General features: G+C 32.7%; 1 protein-coding gene across 1 annotated transcript in view; it reads right to left on the reverse strand.

The window, feature by feature from the left end:
- Positions 1–6362: 6362 nt before the first annotated feature.
- The window catches only part of Arpc2 (Actin-related protein 2/3 complex, subunit 2), an 80771-nt gene continuing 62589 nt past the window's right edge, over positions 6363–24544 (reverse strand). Inside the window, exons 7-10 of the mRNA XM_076505835.1 lie at positions 12134–12260; positions 10784–10884; positions 7833–7933; positions 6363–7137 (exon numbers count right to left, since the gene is read on the reverse strand). Coding sequence (XP_076361950.1) covers positions 7113–7137; positions 7833–7933; positions 10784–10884; positions 12134–12260 — 354 coding nt within the window. The 3' untranslated portion in view covers positions 6363–7112. The remainder of the gene's footprint in view (positions 7138–7832; positions 7934–10783; positions 10885–12133; positions 12261–24544) is intronic.

The raw sequence follows: 24544 nt of genomic DNA on the forward strand, positions 1-24544 counted from the left end.
ATTTTTTTACCAATTCAAGCCTTTAACTTATGCCAATAAAATCTAATTTAAACATGACCTAACACAAAGTGTAACTTTAGGTATGAAAGTTAACATTTGCTAAATTGAAAATTTATTTCCAATAATACTTACTTGTACTGCCACTTAAGAGTGTGTGTGTTTTTCTTATAGCAAAGCCACATCAGGCTATCTGCTGAGCCCACCGAGGGGAATCGAACCTCTGATTTTAACGTCTTTGCTCATCTGTAAGCATTTGTTTGAAATTTTCATAATTGCCCTTGGCAATATACTCACCACGTACATCAATGCACCCTCTATCCTGGTACTGTATATAAGCACTTCTTTTATCAGATACTTTTTATCACTTTTTGAGACTAAAACCTCCCAGTGCATAACACCAATTTTTAGTGGGAGAAAGGACAGGAGAGTGCTAATGGAGGTAAGTATTACTGGAAATATATTTTCAATTTAGGAAAATGTTAACTTTCAAAACACACCTCCAGTGACACTTATAGCTAGAATTCCATACACAGAAGGTGGAGAGGCTAGTTAGGGCATTATATATACAGAAAGAAGCTGCAGAGATCAGGGGCGTACCAAGATAAAGTGGCATCCAAATGGGGAAACCACACAGCATCAAGAACATATTTCTTGATATCAGCCCCAACAAAATAATCAATGTTCCACAACTCAGTGTTGAATTAAGGAGTCTTGGTCCCTGTGTCTCATATTGGTGGCTAAAGCAATTGGACTGCAATGTTATATAAATGTAAAGTGAAGTGTTCCAAATACAGTAATTATGCTTCCTCAACATATGGTACAAAACAATGTGACTTTCAAACCTACTAGTACAATGTAAGAGAATGGTAAGAATTTTCTACTGAGAAATAAGCAGCATCAGGGATGTACCAAGATAGAGTGGCATCCAAAGGAGGAAACCACACAGCATCAAGAATGCATCTCTTTACTCTGAACTTAATTCCTGTATCAAGCAAGAAATAGTATGAGTAATCATTATTACAGGCCAGCCACAACTTGGTGTTGAATTAAGGGGTCTTGGTCCCTATGTCCCATATTGGTGGCTAAAGCAATTGGACTGCAACATTATATAACATAAAGTGAAGTGTTTCAAATCACAAGAATCACAATGAGAAAGTAAGCAACACTGAAGCAAACTTTCTCCTCCACCTCTCCAAAAGACAACACATCAGACTTAGAATGATGGGATTGTGTATGCCTTCCTCAGTCAAATAAACAGAACTCATCTGGTTTAGAATTATGAATGTTTGTTCTCACTCCCCGAGTAGGCAAAAACCATTCCACTTGCTCCCAGAATTATGAAGATAACAAAGGACACTGCATTCAATGAATAGTACAGAATGGGGCCACTCAGCATTCAGAATTATGAGGAGAGAGTGGACTTCCTTCCATAAACAATATAACTGATATTGATATAAAGAAGGGTCATGTATACCCCAACTGAATAGTTCAGTGTTAAATATGAACCAATATTATGAGTAGGCTACTGCAGAGGCTGGTGCCACTCCTACCGACATTTGGGAAAAACATCCAGGGACTTGGGTTAAAAGAGCCCTCAACTTCACCAAGAGTGGAGGAAAAGCTTTTGTCCACCACCACAGTGACTGAAAACATGTTGTGGATTTCCTGATTCTACTAGTAGAACTAGGGGAGTAATGTGCATTGAGGTGTCCTGAGGAACACTATTCTGGAAAGTGTGCAATAGGTGGACGAAGTTTCTTAATTTTTTTTAAAGCAAACCAATTCCAATTTACTGAATCTGATAACCAATGGGCAGAATCCTCTTTTGCTTTATTGATGATAATTCGTGAGTGGTGGTCCAGCAAAATATGGCAATAATATGTGAGCTCCTACATGGTTTTGTGGAACACTTCATACAGAGCCTGTTGCAACTGATAGAAGTACAGTTAAATTGGTTCCAAGTGTGAATTTGGACTGATAGAGGCACACCTATCTGGACAACACTTGCCAAAGAGGGGATACAATGCAAAAAAAGAAAGGACCCTGGAAAGTAGAGACGAAGATAGATGTTGCCAAATTGGTCACACGGGTTAGTGAAAAATCCTCAGAATAACCTGCCAAATTGTGTAAAGAACATAAGAGAAAATTACTGGAAGAATGCTACATACCAGCCTGTACAATGTCCTCCAGTTGAAAATTCAAACGGGCAGCTAAAGACATGGAAATGCAACTCAGAAGTTTCTTCACCTGTAAAGTCCAAAATAAGCAATATGGATCTGTTTGCAAAGCCACCTTATCAAAGTAATTGGAAATAAATCTTGGGAAACTAAATGATGGATAAAGAGTCGAGTTCCACTACCTTGAAATGAATTAGTGCAAGTTACATAACAGCTCTTGGCTCTTACAGGATATAATAGATTATCTCTATCTAATTTGTCTTAGAGGTGAAAAACAGCTGGCAAAAAAATTGGTAAGAAGGATTTATGTCCTTTCTTGGGTGCCAGGGTCTTAGGAAGAAAGGACCTATTGGGGTATAACAAGGCAAAAGTGGAGTGATAAAGAGTTCTGGGCACATGTAGTACAAACAATTCTGACTTAAGTGTCCATGTGCCAGATATCACTCAAAATACCCTTTAAAGGAAAGGTGATGTATGGTACATAAAGCTAAAGGCTTAAATGGATGTTGAGACAAAGTACATAATACTACCCTAATATCTTAGTTGGATAATTGAAAAGATTGTTTGGGAAGGAATATAAATGATTTGAAAAAGATGAATAGCAATGGGGATTCAAAAAAACTTTCTACTGTTTAGAATAGTGAAATGCAATCCATAAAACCACATTATATAAAACAAGCAACAGTACAAGAAGCTAGACCAAAGTCAAAAAATGGTGGGGCATATTTGGGTGAAGTGGGCTCAATTTCCTTATGAGACACTATTGGCTATAAGTGTGCCATTTTCATTGATAAATGGCCATTGTGGGTCTAAAGATAGATTGTGACACATACAAGGTAGTTTTCCAAATTAAACCCCAATGCCACATGAAGGACCTCGTAACTTGCAAAGATTGAGCATGGAAGCGTTTGGATATGGAATGTAGGATTGAAGTTACCACATCAGAGATAACCAGAGAGGAAGAGATGGACCCTCTTGAAGATACCATAGAAGAGGAAACCAGCAAATTTGGAGCTATCAACAGTTCTCAAATAGAGGATCAAATCATAGCCAGAACTATGAGTAACAGATGAACTGGGGAAATGTCTTAAAGATGCAATCCAATCCAATCTTGACTGAAGGCATATATTGCCAAAGCCAGAGGACAAAGTACATGGGACTTAGAAATGCCTATAGTTGAAGAGTTTCAATGAGTGGCAAATTCATCAACCATCAGAGTCCCAAAATAAAAGAAAATCCACCACAAAATCTTGGAATAAAGCATCTATTCAGTTAGGAGAATTCAATTTTGTTAAGACAGGTGATCTATTATTAAATTCATTGCTCCTGGAACATAGCAATCCAGCAAACATAGCTGATATGATGTGAATGATGCCAATAGAAAATGTCCAAAGGTTAAAACAAAAGTCCCAATAATATATGCACCAATGAAAGAAAATGTGACAGACCATTGTAGAATTGAGGGAATGAAGTATGATGATTTTCCCTTGCACTAGATCTAGACCTTGAACCATTGCCTGATGGACAGCAAGAAATTATTGATGTGGAAGGAAGATCATATCCTGGAATTCCTAACCTTTGATATAAGAACCCCATCCCCAAAGTGAGGTGCCTGTGAAGAGATGAGACTCAAGACAAGGGGGTGGTATAAAAACTGATGGTAGTGTTGATCTGAACCAATCACCACTTGAGAACTAATATGTTGCTCCTGATTAAGAAAACTGGATTATTCAATGAATGATAATTCATGATCCACTGGTTGTGCAATGAGCACTGTGGGACCACATGTGTGCTCATCTTGAGGGAATCAGAGATTCAAGAGATGCCCACATTCCCTAGAGAAAGAACCATCCACACAATCCAGGTGCTGGTTGGGAGCTGACTAAGCCCAGCTTAAAATATGTTGAAAAAGACATACAGATGGACAATATATTAATTTATCAAGAGAATGGATTTATCAGCTCTGATAAGAAAGCTAGGCTTAGTGGCTTCTGAAAGGATAATCTGGGTGTATTGTTCTGCCAAGTAATGGGATGGTGCTAGACATTACCAGTAATTCAGATGATGGTGTAACAAGAAATACTCATACAACTGCAGGTCTTGACACCTGTGCATGGAAATATAGATAGTGGAAGGATTACTTTGTTATGAGAATGTGGATATACACGTTAGCAACATTAAACTTGTCATTCACGGACCTGGTGAAAAATGGCAAAGTAGGCTGAAAAAGAACTCCATTGTGTACCAGGGATGATAAAAAAAAATCCCAGGAGAATTAGATCGACTCTCTCCACCATCCCCTTGACAAATAACTCTCTGGTAACCTTGAAAGAAAGATCCACACCCTGCACATCTGTTGGGAGTGGTAATACCACAGACTGGGAGGATAATAAAGGTGGTAAAGTTAACTGAATGACCAACCCTGACACCAGAACTTGAAGTACCCACAGGTCTGTGGTAAAAGAATTTGAGGCTCTCTTCAATTGTTGTAAATCTCACTTCCACAGACCCCCACCCACGTTGGGCAGTCACCAACATCATTAGCAATGGTCTGCTTGAGTGGAGAAGACTTGAAAATAATAATGGAATCTTTTCAGAGCATCAACAGAGTGAGGAACAGAAGTCAGGAGTTATGGCACATGACTTTGAGCAGGAGCCAAAGAAAGTCAAGAGGCCAACAACAATAAGGATAAAAACAAATGGGTGACATCAATTCATAATTACAATGTCTCTTGGATCTCCCCACACTTCAAAAGATGAAAAAAAGGAGCCTCATGGAAGGTTATGACAGGTAGACAAAATCCCTCCAACAAATCATCTCCACCAAATATCACAAAGGTAGAAATTAGCAAATCACTTCAAATTTATGTGTGGATCACTGACAGACTTCCAAACAGTGTTTTTAGGATGGGAAAAGAAAAATATCTCAAAACAGTAGTGAGGGTCAAACAAATCCAAGAAATTGTGACTTGTTCAAAGTGATCACAAGGAAGTCCACTCTGACACCCCACATATCCATATGAGGAACTTGGAGGAATCAAAATATATATCCACCTCATAGTAGTAGTAAGCCAAAGCATACTATTCAGAGAAACAAGAGGGATAAGATATTTCTTTCCCACCATGTAACAGAGCAGTAATTCTCCTAGTATGAACAGCAATATCAGCTGAAAGATAAACTAAGTAGTCACCCTCAGACCTTTCATCCATCAATGAAGCAGTAGATAAAAGGCAACCAGAGTAAGCTCCAAAGCATCACAAACCTGAGTGACTAGCTAACATAATGGAACAGGAGGTGGCTGATCTGAAATGGTCTCATGAGATGCCAATCTAGTAAATAAAGACATCGGATAAAGATAATCTGAATGCTCTTCAGACTGTCCTGGATCATCAACAAAAGCAGTCTCAAAACTTCCTGAAGAACTGTCCTCAGATTGAATACATGTTTCAGTCTCATAATGAATAAAATCACAGATAACCTAACTAAGAGTGAATCCCCATCCTCTGAGAGATGCTATATAACAGAAGTGGAATAGAGGAGGGTTGATTAACCTCCACTGCTGGAAACAGTATTCTATGAATCCATTCTTGAAAATAATGTGTCACAACTTTAATTACTTATTAGATATAATTTATACAAAGAGCTACAAGGCAACACAAAGATTGCAACCAAGTATGTTAACTGTTGTAAAACGTGTGTTGAGAAACCGATATCTAACGGCTTTGTAAAGAAAAAGTGTCTGAATTATATGCTTATATACATTAGGTTAGAGGAAACACTGAAAACAGGTGTACAAGGGCAATTGAGTGGGGTATAAAAGACCAGAGATTGAAATCCTGGCAGCTTAGTAATAGCTATAAGTGACAGCAGAGGTGTGCTTTGGAATAATACTTATTCACTCTTATTATACTACATATTGTAATTAAAATGAAGTATAAAATTATATTCAACACCTTCCACAAGTTTCAATTCTGATTTTTTTTAAGATAACTGTCATGATACATCTTTTCTAAAAAATTAATTCATTGGTGCAATTTTTTCCTTGCAGTTGGGTGCATCATCCAGGTACCAGAGAATTAGTTACTCATATGAGTAGCATGAATTCAAATCCTTCAGCACAACCTTAAATATAATTTAATGAATGATTTCTGTATTTCAAATAAATTCATTCTTGAGGCTTCTTCTCTAGTAAAACTCATCAATATTTTATTTCTGAGTCAAAATTACATCAATGATTCATTTAGTTTTCAGCATCATGGATATTCAACGTAATTTTTCCCCATAAATATCTGAAATACTGCTTTTGCTTCCTTTCAAGTTATTTTTGAAAAGACTGATTGATATTTGAAAATAATATTACTTTAGATAATGGTATTCTAATGAAGTATTCCTTGTTATACAAAATACCAGAACAAACTGCACCATAGCAAAGAAATGAACGTTTTAAAGTTCTTTAAATTATAAATGCTAAAATTTGATTATTTAACATAAAACATGCATTCTATATATACATATTCAGTACTTTTAGGAATTTAGTAAATATTATAAGTATGGCTAGAAGTTGAAAAATAACACTAATGCAGCAGAGTTTAGGAAATAGTTCATTTTTAATAATTCATGAGACATTTTTAAAGTGAAATAAAAGAAATGCTCATCACACTTAACCAAATGTAAAGTATTTAATAATAAAGAAATTACAAAAATAATATTAACATTTTCAATCAGTATTTACCAATTTAATTTTTTCAGTGTAACACTCACGACATATCTTTAGTTAGTTTGAAATAATAATTCCTAACAACAGAAGTTTTTAATTCAAGTTTCTACATAACTGAAAATTTTCAATAACTGTCAAAAACTTTAAGCTTTACAGTTCACAAAATTACCCTCAAGCATACATAAGCCTAACTACTAATAACAAAAACTGTACTTCTTTAGGTTCGAATAAATGTTCGTCCACTGGAAGAGATGAAATAAAATATAAATAAAAGTATACAATTCATTTTTGTAAATTACTAAAAAACAACAATAAGAATACAAAATAATAAAATACTCTTAAGGATCATGCATAATCTAAAAAAGTTTACAATTTGTTTTGTATAGATGTTATTTTGAAAAAAACCTTTCTGTAGCCACCTATTATACAAGCAATTTGAAGAATAATGAAATCACATTCAGCAAATTTAAATACCACGCAAACACATACTCTTCAATATTCAAACAACAGCTAAGGTATTAGCATGAAATATTATTTACTGTTAAAATATCATTAAAGCAAAGAAAATCAAAAAATGATTCATCTTTCAGGAAAGCATTAATATACAAATCACTAAAACACTATGAAAATTTCCATATAACCACTGTTGCCTTATGTATAACAATGAAATATAAATATGATTAAGACATTATAACCATTATTATAATGTATATCTCACTAGTAAAACCATCAACATAAACACTGTACGTAAGTGCTAAATGGCATTCAACAATATAACACATTCACAAAAGGTTCTAGCAGCAACTAGCAATAATCTTAGAAAAATAAGAAAATTATTACTTTTTTCACTACATAGACAGCTAAGAGCGGGAAACCACATATGAATATTCACTTTTGCCCTTCTTATATCATGCAAATACGTGACTAATAAACTTACGTAATTGTCTTTTTTTCAACATTTTTGGGCTCTGGTCTGGCTCGATTAAGAACCTTCAGGAAATCTGATGTTTTAGCTCTCATTCGTGAATGAATATAAGCCTAAAAATATATGACATTAATAAAACAAAAATATATGTTTCAGCAGCTTGACCTATACAGCTCAAATAAACCTTAAAGAGAACATTTATTTAGTAACTGCTCAGTTGAAAAAAGAATCTTAATCATTCTCTTTTCTCTCACTGATTAATGGAGTGTTTGTGTGTATTTTACAGAGCCCTGGAACCACCATGTAATTAAAGGTAGAATGCACACTATAGCTCTGAAAATATTTTGTGTATCTTCATAAAATTTGGTAAGCTTTCAGTTAACTTTAAAAAACTTTTGTAAACAAAAAGTCAGAATTTTGAATTGCATATTCCTACTAAATCTTTCTGTTTAATTATAGTGTCAAACTGTTTACTGCTCTGAATGCATAGAAAATTTTAAATTAAGATCAAGAATTTTCTTCCTTGTTTGAAAATTTTCAAAATTTGTTTACACAATACTTAAATTCTTAATTTTTTAAGGTAAAACATTTTATCTGTTTTTTCCCCACCTTAATTCTGTACAGGGTTGGTTGATCTGATTAACCTCATAACCATAAAATAAAATTTGAAAAAAATCAAATTACCTTTATTTTTCTTTCTAGAATGACTCAAATTGGAACATGAAACTTGATTCATTTGTCTAAAATAGCTTATAAATCATAAAAATCAAATTATACTTATATCTTATTGTTTTATTGCATTTTAAATTGGTCTGAACTAATATTCCCACCACAGACTTTGAAATTACTATCATGTTGCTCAATCAAATTACATAATAAATTATGAAAAATTATTCTTTATTTTACGTAATCTAACCTAAAAAAGATTTTAACTTTTACATTTTAATTATTTTTATAATAATAAATAAAGAATACACATAAAACATAGAAACCAAAGTACTTACTTCAGTCTTCTTCTTAACCCTACCTTTTTTTTTTTTTATACAAATGGTACTACTGCAGTAATTAATTTTTATTTAATTAAATAATGTTTGAAATAACACAGAACAATAACATGCAAATACACAAAATGTCCCATAACTACCACATTTGTTTTGGCTTTCTAACTATGAGAAAGAGCCATTACAAATTCATCCAGTCTAGCTGGTGTATTTCCAGTGGGAACATAGTTCAAATTGAAAGCAAAACTGAACATTATCTGTGAAAAAAACAAAATATACTATGTCCTTTGATGTAATTGAAACTTTGCCCTTCTATTGGTTGTAAGCAATATAACATTAAACATCAGAAAGAACTACTGGCAATTTGTGAAAGAAATTATGAGACATATGGGTGTGGCAAAAGAGTTGGTAAATAAATTAAAGAATAGGGAAGACTTAGGGAACAAATATCAGAGTTTTCAAACTAAAACAGAATGAGGTTTTTTAAAACTATTTCTTTATAGAATTAAGAACTTAAAACCAAAATAATATTATAATAATTTGGTTTACTAACTATGTTTTGATGCTAAGTTCATTTGCATGTATTGATAATAAAGTAGTTTAATTAAATTTTGAATATAACTTTTTGAAAAGTTGTTGCAGGCACACTTTTGCCTATCTGATGCAAAAGGTTTGTATGTTTGTTTGAATTAAGCAAAAAGCTACACAATGGGCTATCTATCTGTGCTTTGCCCATCAGGGATATTGAAACTTGGTTTCTGGCAGTGTGGATGCAAAAGGGGTTAAATGAATTTGCTAAAAATACTATTTTTCTCATCATTTAAAAGCTTGCAGATTAAAGGTAGGTATGAAAAAGTTACCAATCTTTCTGTTGGCACAATTATCTGCATCTGATTTTATACTTCAGAAATTTTATTATGCAAATCATAAATTCATTAATTTATGAATTCAAGCCATAAATCCACATATGAACTTCAAAAGAAATTTGTTATGGCAGTTGTAAACTGCCAGCATTTTAGCATTCCATTCATTGTGCTAACCTAACACTTACAGTACATTACATACTAGTGTCATTCTACAAGCTTATAACTGCCTGCTTGGATTGTTGTATTACTTCAACTTGCATGTAAACTACATCTAAAAATATAGGTGGTATAATACTCTATACTGGATAGTATCTCCCATTAAGTGTAATATAAATAAGACATGTGATATATAAAATTAGGGTTGTAGAATGCTGCAGTGAGGTGAAATTTCAGCAGACTAAAAACACAGTCCAATATAATCTTGCTAGTCTCTGTCTATTTGTGACTGAATATTAAGCTGCATTAGTCGATAAAAATAAATCAAACCAACAAAAAAGAAATAATAGATCAGAGCAGTAGAATATTTGATTATTTAATACTTAGAATCAATTTAATTAATATATTTTTATATATTGTGAATATTATATTTAATATTCAATTGTGATGCAATAAGAATGTACAGGTTCAACTGCTTTTAATCAAGAAAAGAAAAACTGCTGGATGAGATTATTTGAAACATGAAGTGAATTTTCACCAAGATGTATAGCTTTTGTAAAACAAAATTACTTATTTTTATAAGTAATGTTTATATGAAAACTTTGGAACTTACAAAAATTTCTTTGTGAAATGTTTCTTAAACAATTCTCTTTGCTATAGGTTTCAATCAATGATTTTGTCCTGAATTCTTGTACAGACTTTAAATAAATTTTATGTTTTATAAAATTGTAATTTTTTTCAATTTCTCTTATCAAAGCAAAGAATATATTAGACAAAGGTAATTAACATTTTCTGTAACTAAAACAAATTAAGAGCAATATTAAGCAATAAGATGAGAAAAATACATATAAACAAAGTTAAATAAATGCTTTATTTTGAACAAAGTTAACACCATCTCTTCTTTGATGGAGACAAAGGATTAATGGAAATAAATACTCACCTTAGAACATTTAATGTGGTAATGAAGGTAATCTCTAAATATGTGGATCAAGTTAATAGTGTTGTTCCTAGCTTGTTTGTTGGTGTGTCTGGGAAATAAAACTGATACACAAAGTACAATGAAAATCCTCATCACATAATACAATGTACTATTTCTATTAATTATGTTACAAGACAAAAATACAGTAACAAATGTTTGATGCTGAGTACAACAACTTCAATTATTTACACATGCACACACACACATGCAGAGCATTAAACACATTTTAAAATGTTGGTAAAGCATACATTATATTTGGCATGTATCACTGCAGATGTATATCTAAGCTACAGCTGAAAAGCACAACATACTGATCCCCTATGTATATATTCTTTGCATCTTAAATGAACCTAATTTAAGCTATAAGCTACATACTTATATACAACTTTACACTTTTTGCAGCTTAAAATTTTGAAAAATGTAATTGGCTTATAAACAATTTTTTTATCTCTATCTAATTTAGGATATTCTAAACATGAATATGCTGTCAATTTGCTTTTAGTTTTTATTTATAAATTTAACCACTTGTTTTGAGAGGAAATATTTTCCATGAAAAAGTTAAACAATGAAAAATTAAAAAAACATTTTACCAAAAGAATCTAATGGGAAGTATATATAAAAACTAAACAGAATGTAAGACTAAATGTTGTTTAAGTGAAGAAATAGAAGGAACAAATATAGAAACTAAAACCTAAAGGTCCAAAAAGAAAGATAAGTCTTTAGTTTTGATCAGTGATAAAGATTCAAGTTTTCAGTAGGGCTATTTAGGACCTGCTACTTTTAATTAGAGATTGAGCTAAAGCAAAGCTTAAAAAATATTTTACAGAATATTTACTAGTTACGTTTCCAAGGTTATGATCTTAAACCACAAAAAAATAGAACCTTTCACAAATAAAGAAAGAAAAACTTAACAGTTATGCAGAGTTCTCAAGCTCTCTCAGTTATATTTCCAGCTTACAAATTCTTAAATATTGCTGTAAGTCATAATCAGTCTTGTTAAAATGCACACACACAGTCACTTAATATTAGATGACCTCCTATACAAAACACATCTTATAAAGTGACATTTTCTCCGATTTCCTTCTTTGTGTCAGTAATTTCATTCATTTTTTGCAGCTTTATTAATCTGTCCACTCCTATGTCAATAATTTATGCATTTACTTAAAGGATAAAAAATAAACAAAAATACAGTTTTTAAAAAATGACTTTTACTTACTAATAAAGCTTGAATAATTTTACAAAAAATATATAACTAACATGTATGAAATTTATTAAGCATTACTATTTTTTTCCATGAAAGATTTAAATTACCAAAAGTTATATAACCAATGTTGTCTCCAACTCTTGCATCTGTATGTTCAAGTTCTCGGGGAGGCTCACGGTGACTGAAAAGGACTTGAGGTGCAGTATGACTTGCTTTTCTTCCTTCCTTAAATTCCTATGAAAAAAGATCTTATGTTTTAGTGTTGGTTCTTTTTTTTATGTAATTTCTCTTATGTTCTTTTTGGAATATGAATTTAATTAATTATACTAAGCAACAATATACATTTTCACACCAAAATAATTCAAAATAATTTATTTTCTCTGGTATGCAGTCAAAGCCTATACTGCTAAAGTTGTACAAGTTATGCTAATGGTTAGTTACACTCAGTAAGAACAGTTTACTGAAAAACAAGAGAGTGGACATCATGCTTTGTTACTATATTTCTATATTTGTTCACACAAAACTCCTTGAACATTTGACAAGGATTTATTAGTAAACTTGTGGTTTCAAAAGTATGTGAATGTTATTTCTGAAATATTCATACTGCAAAAGTTAGTGTTAAAAAGCTAAATAGCAAAAGCAGAAAAATCTCACACATCAGTGCATAAAACAGCAAATGGTCCCAAAATCATATTTCAAAGCAATCTGGAAATATATCCTCATTTGAAAGTTAAAACTATGGTTACAAACAAAAGTTCTATTCACCCAAAAAAGTCAGTGCAATAAAGTTGAGCATATCTCCCGGTACCATTGACAAGATAAAAAAACAACAAGGATTTAAAGTTAACTCAAGTTCACAAGTTTCTAGCCACATACATCTCTAAATCAAAAAATAATTTCAAAAGAAAGATAGTGTGGGAAACTGGAATCACAGCCATCCTGTTCAATCATATACCTTATATTCTCTCATGTATTTTATAGCTTTGGTCTCTTTAAAAACAGCCTCAGATGCTAACACTCTCACATACCAGGTAATCTAAAGAAAAGTTACCAAAATGTATTTTCTGAGTTTGACTTGCATCAATGCCAGAGGTTGTTGCAATAGAAACAAGTGTTAACCAACACTGCATGACTCTTAATAATTGCAGACCTATTCCTGTAAAATCTGATTAGCCCTCAATATCAACAATTAACAACTCATAGTAAAAAGTGTATATATGTATATACATGAAACATTCAATTACAGCCATAAAGGCTGTAAGTTTGGTCATTTCATAGGTTAAATGGAATGAGAGCTAAAAAACAGCAGTAGGTACACTACTTTTTATGACATGCATGATACAGAGTAATATAACCCAGATGATGTCTCAGCAGAATTCTATGACAATTATTTACACAGTTCATTTCACTATCACTTATGCTTGTCTTGGTACAATTCAAACATTTCTTTAGACAAGTATTTTTCAACAAGCACAAATATATCTGCTATTTCATATTTTGGACACAGGATATATTAATGAAAAACCTGTATAACCACAATACAGTAATTATGCTTCCTCAGCATATGGTACAAAACAATGCAACTTTCAAACCTACTGGTAAGATGGAAGAGAATGGTAAAAATTTTCTACTGAGAAATAAGCAGCATCTTTTTACTACTGCCAACAATTTTTTAACATTAAAAGTTGATAGCAGTTTATTGTCAACAACTATTCAAATTGGCAGCATACTTCAGAGAATACAAAGGTCTAAACAAACATGCTATTTCCTGTGGGCATATGCAAGTTCAGGTAATTTGGAAAGAACAAGAAAAAAAAAAAAAGAGATACTGATCAGAATGTTTCTAATTTAGTGAATGAAAAGCAACTGAAAATCCATACTCTATAAAATCAATTACATAAGTTGTTAAATTTCTGTGCATCAGTGAATTTCCATTATGAGATGATGCACAAAGTGGGCTTGATATTCTGGATCTCAAAAGTTACAAACCATCAGTATTCCTTAGACTGTTTAAATATACACTATAAAAAGATGAGAAACTTCATATCTTTCAGACTATACCTAAGGATGCCAGCTATATGTTTGTTATGATACAAAATGAAATGATTGAGACTTTGAACAATTTTGGGCTCGACAAGGCTTTTTAATATTAAAGTTGTGGACATTTCCTAGTATACTAAAATATCTGATGGAACACTGACCCAAGAAATGTCAAGATCTCAATTCTCGGGCATTTTGTGAACGATGGAAGTGTGTATGAAATGCTGGTGGCGATAACTACATTGAAGCAAATAGATGCTAATTCTTTAACCACTTCTATTTTTTCAAGGTCTTGAAGAATGTGGACTGGATACCAATAACATACTCTTTTTGCATTATATGGTGCATCAATGATGAGGGGTAAACATAGCAGTATTCTGAAAAAGTCCAAGAATGGTTAAGGAGAAATATTTCGTATGTACCTTGCTTCAACCATTAGTTGTGCTTGGTTGTTGTACATGTCACTGGAAAGAACACAAAAGTGGAGAAGTGTCTCTGTCCATCAACCAATGCTCAATGAATTATATATACGACAGTACAAAGTTGAAGCAGCTTCTAGATCAATGTGTTTATCGAATCTATGCTGCATCAGTCACATTCAGTGCCAACACTGCACTTTATAAAGTGTCATTTTCTACATTGAAGCAAGTCCTAACACACTACAGGCATTCAATGACACAAAAATAATCTTGTGCTTTTAGCTTTTTTTCATAACTATACAAGATCTGTGGGTATTCATAAAGGGATGCAAGCATTTGCAAAAAATAACTGAAGAATTAAACTGAACTGAGATAAATGTATCCAAGTATCAAACAACACAATTAAATACAAAGGGTGGTTTCTTTCACTATGGAATCTCTAGTTCTCTTACTAGTGCACCAATTAGAGGTTTGGTTTTTGAAGAGATGTTAGAACAATTTTAGGAGTGCTTTTTTGTAACTTATTTCCAATTTTGAGCTACATTTGATTTTTTACAGTTTACTTATTTTAATACTCTTGAGATGCTCTTGTCACCTATCAGAACATACAAAATTCAAAATTTTCTTCAGAGCTTATAGCATCTCCCCAATCCCTCAGATGGAGGTGGCTTTATTCCTTTGTAATTTTTATAACTTTCTGAAAATATCACAACTGTTGCCCTCTATGTGTATTACTGCCAGCAGAACAGTGTTAGTTAAAAGTGAAATAAGAGAAGTTACTTATGACAAGAGCTCCCCTAAGTGATGCTTGTTTTTCAACCATTTACCTCCTAAATGAAAAACCCAAAATATCTAGTTTTTATCATCCAAAGCAATCCAACCAATCAGCAATCACATTTGTCAAACTGTAACTTTAAGGTAATTTCTTGGAACTATGCATTTTCATAAATAATGAGACTGTCAAATAGTGAAATGGAATGCTCCAATGCTGTCCAATATGTTAGTTATTTTGTGAATATTTATATACAACTGTAGCCTATTTACCATTTTCAATTTATAATGACATCTCTGACAATAACATGCACAATTTAAACAGCTGGCATATGCTTCCTACTAGAAAGTATGGGGACATCCCAAATCTCCATTAAATCTGCTGTTATGTGCTCTTCTACAATCTCTCCAAACAATAAACTAAAATTCAGCTAATACACAGTGCAATATTAACTTGGAACCACATGGCATATTATCTCAAAAAAAGTTCACACAGATTTCTGGCAAGGGCAGTGTATGTATGAACTCTGTGCATAAAGTGGTGTTATTAAACGTTCGCTAATGTACAGTCCACAAAGAAACTGGTGTACTTCACGATGCTTGGATCATTGTTTTCAACCATTCTTTTGTGCAGTGTATCAACTTAAGTAAATAAATGAGAAAGAGACAGAGAATGTTTAAACTGGTGCTATTTTATTTCATGATGAATAATGATTTATGTTGTGTGTCAAAAGAAAAGGAAAAATGTTGAGTTGTGATGAATTTTGACAAAACTTAAGTAACAGTATAAAAGGCAGATTCCTTCACAGTTTCCAAATGAATAACAAAATAATTAACAAGACATTTGTTTTATTCTAATAATAATAATTTTTTTTTTTGTGAATGCAGTGGTCTGGGTGGTGTTATTTTTAATTTATAAGTAATCATTTTTCTGTGATTGGAATACCTTACAAATTCTATCAACTGCTATTGTTGTCTGATTACACAATAATTGCCCCAACTCCATTTGCTGAACCTATTATTGATAAAACACTGTGAAATTGTTTTACAATGTGTAAAAAAGTTTTTTTATCATCTCCCTTCACATTTCTGTAACTAACTTACATTTTTAAGATGCCCTTTTCAATGTTTTCTTGTCAAGTTGTTCATTCCGTTCCTGTATTTTTTACGTTCCAAGTACTTAGGATATGAGGAGTGCCTCATTGCACATCTGAGTATGAATCTTTTCACTTATAAAAATAATGTAATTCTTCAAAAAAATAACACATAAAACTGGTATGGCAAACAACACTGATCTTCTAACATGTGCATGAACTGTGTGAATAACTCAGGGTCAGATTAATTAAAGCTATAAACTTCAATAGACTATGCAAAAGTTAACTTGCAACAAACATCTATAACTGTCCAGAATGCTTTAACACAACTTAAGTTGCTCAAAGTATCATACTCATTATGATGCCTTAGTAAATACTGTCCTATGCCTATGTGCATATAATAACATTTTTAATATGTTACACCGTAAGCAGAGCAGGCATACTAATTTATGTAATTGTTTATTCATCTTGGAAGGATGAATTTTGACAAAACTTAAGTAACAGTAAAAAGGCAAACTCCTTCACAGCATCCACATGAATAACACAATAATTAACAAGACATTTGTTTTATTCTAATATATATACCCTGTTACAAATTATAATTTATCTCGGACAAGCCTCCGATTTTTTTTACATATTATAAGTTATTTTGAACGATTCTCTAATTTTTTATGTTACACATCAAGATTTCAAATGGCCAGAAATTTGAATATGAATTTAAAAATTAACTAAATGTCAATTGTATCAAATTTATGATAGTTGCCAACAAGATTGATACAATTTTCTTTTTTAACAATATATATATATACAATTTTCTTTTTTAACAATATATATATATATGCACACACACTCACAAATTTTACAAACTCAAAAAGATAATTCAATCTATCTGGTCTGAAACCGAATATTTTATTGACAGTTCAGGTCCACAAGGCACAAATTAATTTTATGTTGATACACAAATATACTTCACTTGACAGAAATGCTAGCCAGTTTTATTCTTGTTTAGACTAACATGGTTTACAAGCTTATTTTTCACAGAGAAAGGCACATATCTAATGTCCTCATAGAAATAATGTCTGAAGTTAATTCCCTAAAGATAAACAGTATGTAATGTTCAAAATCTACAAAAGTTTCTGGTCAAATTCTGTGCTTCTCCAATTAGGAAGCATTAATCCTAATTATAGCTTATAAGGCTTACAGTATATAGACTGTAGCTGATCAACAATATTCTATCACTATCTCTTGGTGCATTGATTTATAATCTTTAGGCAAAATTCTCAAAAACTCACTTGAAGATGTGCTGGTGCTTTCATAAAACATATACTGCTAATTCTAACTCTTGAGAATCTTTTAAAAACTTAAAGAAATGTGGGAATTGCACAATACACATGTAATAATATATGTTACATGCAATAAACTGACATAAACATGGATATTAAAATAAATATATAACAGTAAATCTGTTACAAACTGTAGTAAGCAAATATCATAGACTTGTAGTCAAAATAAATACCAGACACAAGCTTGTTCTGCTATTTTGGAAAATTCCAGGAATTTTATTTTATGTGAAATAATACTCTCACATATGATGACATTCTCAAGTGAGGTAGCAATTGCAACAATTCATGGGTACCTGCAGGAAGAGGCAAGAGGAAGTATTTGACCTCTCCTTACTTTTCACAACAAATTACACACATTATGATACAAACTCAACATTGTAGCTAAACTAGATATTTTATGTAGTTTTTATTATAATTGTAAATTCATCTCTGCTTAAGTAGACAAAACATTCATTTAGTCTGTTGAAAGTTTTACACTGTAAGAGTTCATCCCCTACATTCTGGAAGTGAGTTTCACAGCTCATATTGTACAAAACAGAGATAAAGAATAATAATTTGTCTTGTCAATTGGGTTCTAAAGAAACTGAACTGGACTGTGTGTATTTTTGACAAAAAAAATTAATGCTTTAAATACAACTGTGATAATTCATAGATAATGTAAGTGAATTTATTACTCAGGTATTTTTTATGACAAAAGACAGGAGAAATAATTTGTTTTGTGAACTTGGTTCTGAAGTAACTGTACCAGTCTGGGTGGTATTTTGATAAAAAATAACAGATAATTATTTAAAGTTCTATATTTAACTGATAAATAAACCAATAGTGTAATGAATTACTGTACATATGTTTGACTTGTTTTAAATATATAACAAATGGCTTTTATGTTGTTTTTTTACTGTTGAAATATATTTTCAACAAATTACAGACACCTGATGTAAAGAATGTGGTTTCTATACAAAATCTGAAAGTCCTCATACCAGTCCTCATGTATGAAAATCCATGTAGGAAATTTTATTAATGTGCAATAACAGTGCTAATTTTACACAATTCTGTAAACTAAAAAATCTATGTCTAAATATAATCTCTTTATAATCTGGAATACCAACTGCCCAATGGTTTTATAAATGTGTTGCTATTGAAAATATTCTTTTAGCACTTTCTCAAAAGCAGGGTCACAGTGCATATGCTACAATCTGTTACAGTTTCATTCATAACTGAACAATCAATAAACGTCAATAAATATATCAAAATGTATTATATATATGCACTTTTTACTATGCATGTTTTCATTTCTTAATATCTAAAGGAAATATTTAAATAAAGTCTCAATCTTTTCTTCAAAGCATCTGTGTTATGAATACTCTGCATTTACTTTTATATTTCCAATACTAATGCTTTCAGTATCCATTCACTTAGAAAAACTACATACTCATAATAATAAGAAAGAATATATTATTTAAGGCTACTACTCTCTTGATTTGACAATATATCAATAAATTTGTCAAATCCAGTAGTAAGACCTCTCTATCTTTTATTTGATGGATATGTTTACAACCAATAAAGAGAGCATATTACACCATAAAAATATTAAGATTACTTCTTTATACTTGGACAGTAAAAGACAGCAGTCTACAAGAAAATTTCAGTTTATGTTGAGTAAAGTAATTGCTCCTAGCTATAACTGAACTTATTTATAGCTTAGTTTGAAAATCAGGTTAGTTACAATAGTTTTTGGACATAATATTCAAGTGCTTGATATATTTTTGTATACTAAAATGATTGTTTGAAATTAAATGAATTATGTCAATCCAACATTATGAGAAAAAATAGGGTTAATGATCCAAGGCATCTCTGTGCAAAGGGTCTCAAAATTTAAATAAGAATTACTTTTTGATATTTATTTTACACATATTGCACATATTTCGAAAACCTTAAATGTAAAAATTAGACACTTATTAGGATTTAACTTAAACAAAATTAAAAATTCAAAAACCAATTGGTGAGGAAGCCACCCATCTTGTGGTATGTGTATGACTTTAATTATAAGCTCTACCACTGTAAAAGTTATTGCTACTGCAATTATTGAGGTTTCTACCCATGTGTGCAAAATACAATTCAATATTTAATTCCCTTCTGTTATATATTTATGTTTTCTCACCTTAAAGGCCCAAAAGTAGAGTAAAAAAAGTATATATATACAAAGAAGATGCAAAAAGGTTAAAAACTGAGGTTGTGAAGTTGGTTAATTGGTTTGGTGTTTTATGGTGCAAAGCAACTAAGCTATCTGAACCAAACATCTTGTAAAAAGTTGAAATTAAAGAAAATTATTAAAATTAATAAAAGGAAATTGAGGTAAAACATGACAAAGTGTAATTTTTAAATTAAATAGCATGAAATCCAATTTTTACATCTAGTCTACAGCAGTAAGAGAAAAACTACAGTAATACAAGTTGTAAAGAACTTTCTGTAGCATAAATGTAATTATCAATTACCATAGCTTGCCAGGTTTCGAGTTATTTGACGTTACAGTCATTTTCTAATCAAACTAGATGTACTTTGATTCTTAAAAGGGAATCACATTTAAAAATGTCTAATGAATAAATTAAAACTTAAATAGCATTAAAAAGATTAATGGCCTTTATAATGCAATAAAACATTTCCAAGGTCACCATCGCCAACAACACTGTTTAACATTACGGATAAACCATAGGACAGAACATGTTTAAAATGAATCCGTTGTTGAGAGTCATAACAACGGCAAGACAGTAAAATGTGGTTTATTGTGACCTGAGTGTTACACAGACAACACACTGGTGCATCAGTCCCAGATAGAAGAACATGAGTTAAAAAAACCACGACCAATGCATAGTTTAGTAAGAACAAATTCCTCTTTCCAATCCTGATGAAATCAAGATGGTCAAAGTCCAATTTAGGGTTTTATTTGGAAAAGCTTGTTTTCACGTTGTTCATTCCAAGTCAACTGCCAACTGGCATGGAGCTGAGCCTTGAATACAGGACCATAGTTTATGTATGGAACAGACACATTAGTGATAGTGCCAGAGCAGATAAGATTTAGCTGTGTTGTCATTGAGTTCCTTCCCAAGAATACCAATGTGGCCAGGTATACAAAGAAACTGGAGAGAAATAGATGTTAAAGAAAAATGGGCTAAACATTTTTGAATATCAGGGAGAACAGGGTGTGAAACTAACATGAAGCAATTCCAAGGTCAGTAGAGAGTTAAGCGAGTCAGTATAAATAGTGCAATTTGAGTACTGCTTAGCTTCTATGTGATATAGGGTAAGAGAAATGGTGTACAGTTCAGCAGTGAACACAAAAATTGTAAAGGGGATTCTGTGTGCAACCACCAAACCACAACAAACCCTGGCAGAGCCCAGAGAGTCACCCAATTTCAAACCATCTGTATAAATAGGAATGGAAGGATGATTCGAAAGATGTTCTGCAGATAACAGACAGTATTTCCAATTGGAGTGTCTGCTTTTCTCAGATGACTTAAAGATAGGACACATTTGGGAACTGTAATAAGCCGTGGTAGGAATGAGCTGACCAGTGGATATTATAATGTTATCCAAGGACAAACCCAATTCATCCAACTGTGCCTGGATACAAAGGCCAAAAGGAGCAATGGCAGATCGTCTATACTGAAAATGCAGGGCCCATGAGGAAGGAAAAGATATCCCAGGTGGAATGCTTTAGTAAAAAACGGAATTTCAAAGCATATAGTAAAGATAGTTGCAAATGGCAGAGGTGCAAAGAATGTCCATCAGACTCTGATCCAAGGAAACACAGATGGCAAAGATAGGGTGAGACCATGCCGATCAACCAAAAGCGCCACCCCTTCATGCACTTGTCCATCACACAGCATGTCATTTTTGTGCAAAGAAAACTGCCAAAAGGTGACTGTATCAGAAGATTTCAGAAATGTTTCCTGTAAGAAAAGATATACAGAATTGTTGGAAGCAATCAGTACTTTGATGTCATCCAGATTAGAATGTAAACCTCAACAGTTCCATTGTACCAAGGTGGCCATTTTTACTTATGTGTAGGCAGATTAGATGGAAAGCCCTTCTGTTTATGACCATGTCTTTTTTCTTTATTGTCTTTATTCAAGGGAGGTCTATTGACATCCATGGATCCTGCCCTGGGTTGTTTGGGTAGGTCTTTGTTGTTGGAAGAGGATTCCAGCAACTGAGAACATGAACAAATGATCATTTTGCAACTTGGGGTGGGAGAAGAAGATGTACCCAAGGAAATGCCCATACCTGGAACCAAAGGAAGTGGTTCTTGGGGTTTATGAAATGTATGTTAGAGACAGAGATGAGTGTTCAAGTTGATTCATCAAATTTTTTAACCATGGAGGTCAAAAGACTTTACATTTGGTTTGAAAACGTTTCCTTTGGAGGCACAGAGAAATCCGTCTGCACTCCCACTGCAGTAGTGGAACAAAGTACAGCAGCGCACGTCCAACATAAAGTGGTGTACAGGAACTTTCGAGCCTCAGAGTAAGTAATGTTTTGAATTGTTTTCAAATGCTGCACCTCTTTTTTTCCAACCATTTAGGGCAAGAACAAAAGTAGGACAGGTAAAAGCCATTGCAATTGATGCAATGAGGGTCTGCTTCACACTCATAACCATCATGACCCTTGCTACTTCTATAAGCACACGTCAAGGAACCATGACACGATGTCTTCAAGTGACCTAACTACTAACACTGGAAACATCTGAGAGGGTTTGGAAAGTATGGCCATACCTTGCAATTATGATAACCTGCCTTGATGGTGGCAGGAGGACACGGTGACATAAATGTCAGAATGAGGACATTGGTTGGCATCATAACTCCATTTTTGTGAGTGGAGATATGCCTCACTGCAGAAACTCGTTGGATGGAAAAACCAGAGAGAATCTTTTACTTGAAGATGTTCTTCAAATCCCTCTCAACAATAACTCCTTGTGACAAATTCAACGTAGCATGAGGCGTAACCTCAAGAGGTACGTCTTCAATCACCTTTGAATGCAAGAGTTACTGTGTTGAGATGTGGATGTTACCACTAATATGTCACCAAAATTAAGCTTTGTTACTGACTCTGGAGAGCCAGTAAGTCCCTCTCGCCACTTCTAAATGAAAAAGGTCTGCCCTCAAGGTTTGTCTGAAATAGAATGCAATATAAGAAAATGAGGTACAGATGCTACAGATGATGAAGATTGCTGCTCATAATCTTCAAAACATGGTCGTTTAGCTATAGATTGTTTTTTCACTGGTTTATTTAAGTTTTTATTTAGAGGATCCATAATAAAATAAGAATATTTCAGTGCTCACTGACCCCATCTATCATGGAGCCCTACGAGAAGATGCACTACAATGCCAAACAAGGACACTGCAGCAACGCCAGGGTTTTGTGAGCACTATACCCAAACACCAGCATCAGATACAAAAGTACATATACTACATCAGATACAATATCCACAAAAGCTGTTGAGAATATGCAACACTGGTACTTAGTTGACCCTAGCCCCAAGTAAACCAGCCAACTGACCCTAGGGGGGGGGCACCCCAAGGCCTCCCCCGTCTACAGGAATTCAAGGCCAAAGTGGTGTGTTAGGGTTGGACCCCACAACCACCAGGATCCTCTCCTCCCCTTCACAGGACACTATGCAGGGCAAGCACGTGGGTGGATGTTTAGATCCCAGAGAAGATGAACTGAAAGAACAGAACCTTCCCTGGTAGGTCCCCTCACCATCTACAGGAATCCACAGCAAGTGTAAAGGTTGTCAAAATAAACATTTGTAACGGTTTGTTACAACCTGCAGTTACTCTATGTAAAAAGGTATTATCTTTACTTCAAATATTTAATCTCTTTATTTGAAATATAACAGGTTTAAACACACAATGTTTTTTTAAATTAATTTCTAGTAGATATTAATTTACTGTTCATATTAGCCTACGGTAGCAACATTTTTAAATCTAAAGTTTAATGACTCAGAAGTCACATCTATGCAAATTCTGTTATGCATGCAGAAAATATTATTAAAATACAAAAATAACAGTGTTGCATTTTTAAAATACATATGCGACAATACCGAATGGTTCAAATTACCAAGCATCAAGTATTTTTTATGTAATACAATATAAACATTCCACCACTCCAAGCTTCCTCTTAAGAAAAATGTACAAAAGCTATAAGAATTATGCAACAAGGAATAAACTAGGCTTTCATCAGTACACAATAAAATTAATTTTATTTGATAAGACTCTTGAGTTATCTTATTACTTATTCTCTGTGATCTCTACTTGTGCTCAAGTATAAATGTCAACACTGCTATAAGAATTGTACTATTTGAATTGCAATTCTGCAAAAGCCCACAGTTCTGACTCATGTCTGACCTGAAGTAACTAATGTGTCCACTAGCTTCTAACACAAGCCATGGTAAAAATCAGTATAACCAAATCTCCCACTCAAACCTAAAACATTAAAGTAAACATAGCAACATTTTTTCACTCATTTTTCCATGCTTGAACTATGTTATAATGAATAAAGTTTCTAGTAATTACAATAAATCAACACACCTAAAAGGATGTGGTATGGCAAAATTAATTTATTTCAACAGTCACCTTAAGCCCCATATATATCAAAACCAGCAAACTCCATTCTTCAAATGACCTAACTGTCATTAAAATGTAAGAATGACAATATAAAACTCAATGTCACTTACAATATTTATAAAACAACCCCTTTAACAATAACCTTTTAAATATATACATCTTACCTCAAATACTTTTAAAAATATGGTTCAGTTATTAACATTTTTGGGAAATCTGTAGACATGTCAATAA

This window comes from Tachypleus tridentatus, chromosome 6, assembly GCF_004210375.1.
Source record: "Tachypleus tridentatus isolate NWPU-2018 chromosome 6, ASM421037v1, whole genome shotgun sequence".
Classification (NCBI taxonomy): Eukaryota; Metazoa; Arthropoda; class Merostomata; order Xiphosura; family Limulidae; genus Tachypleus; species Tachypleus tridentatus.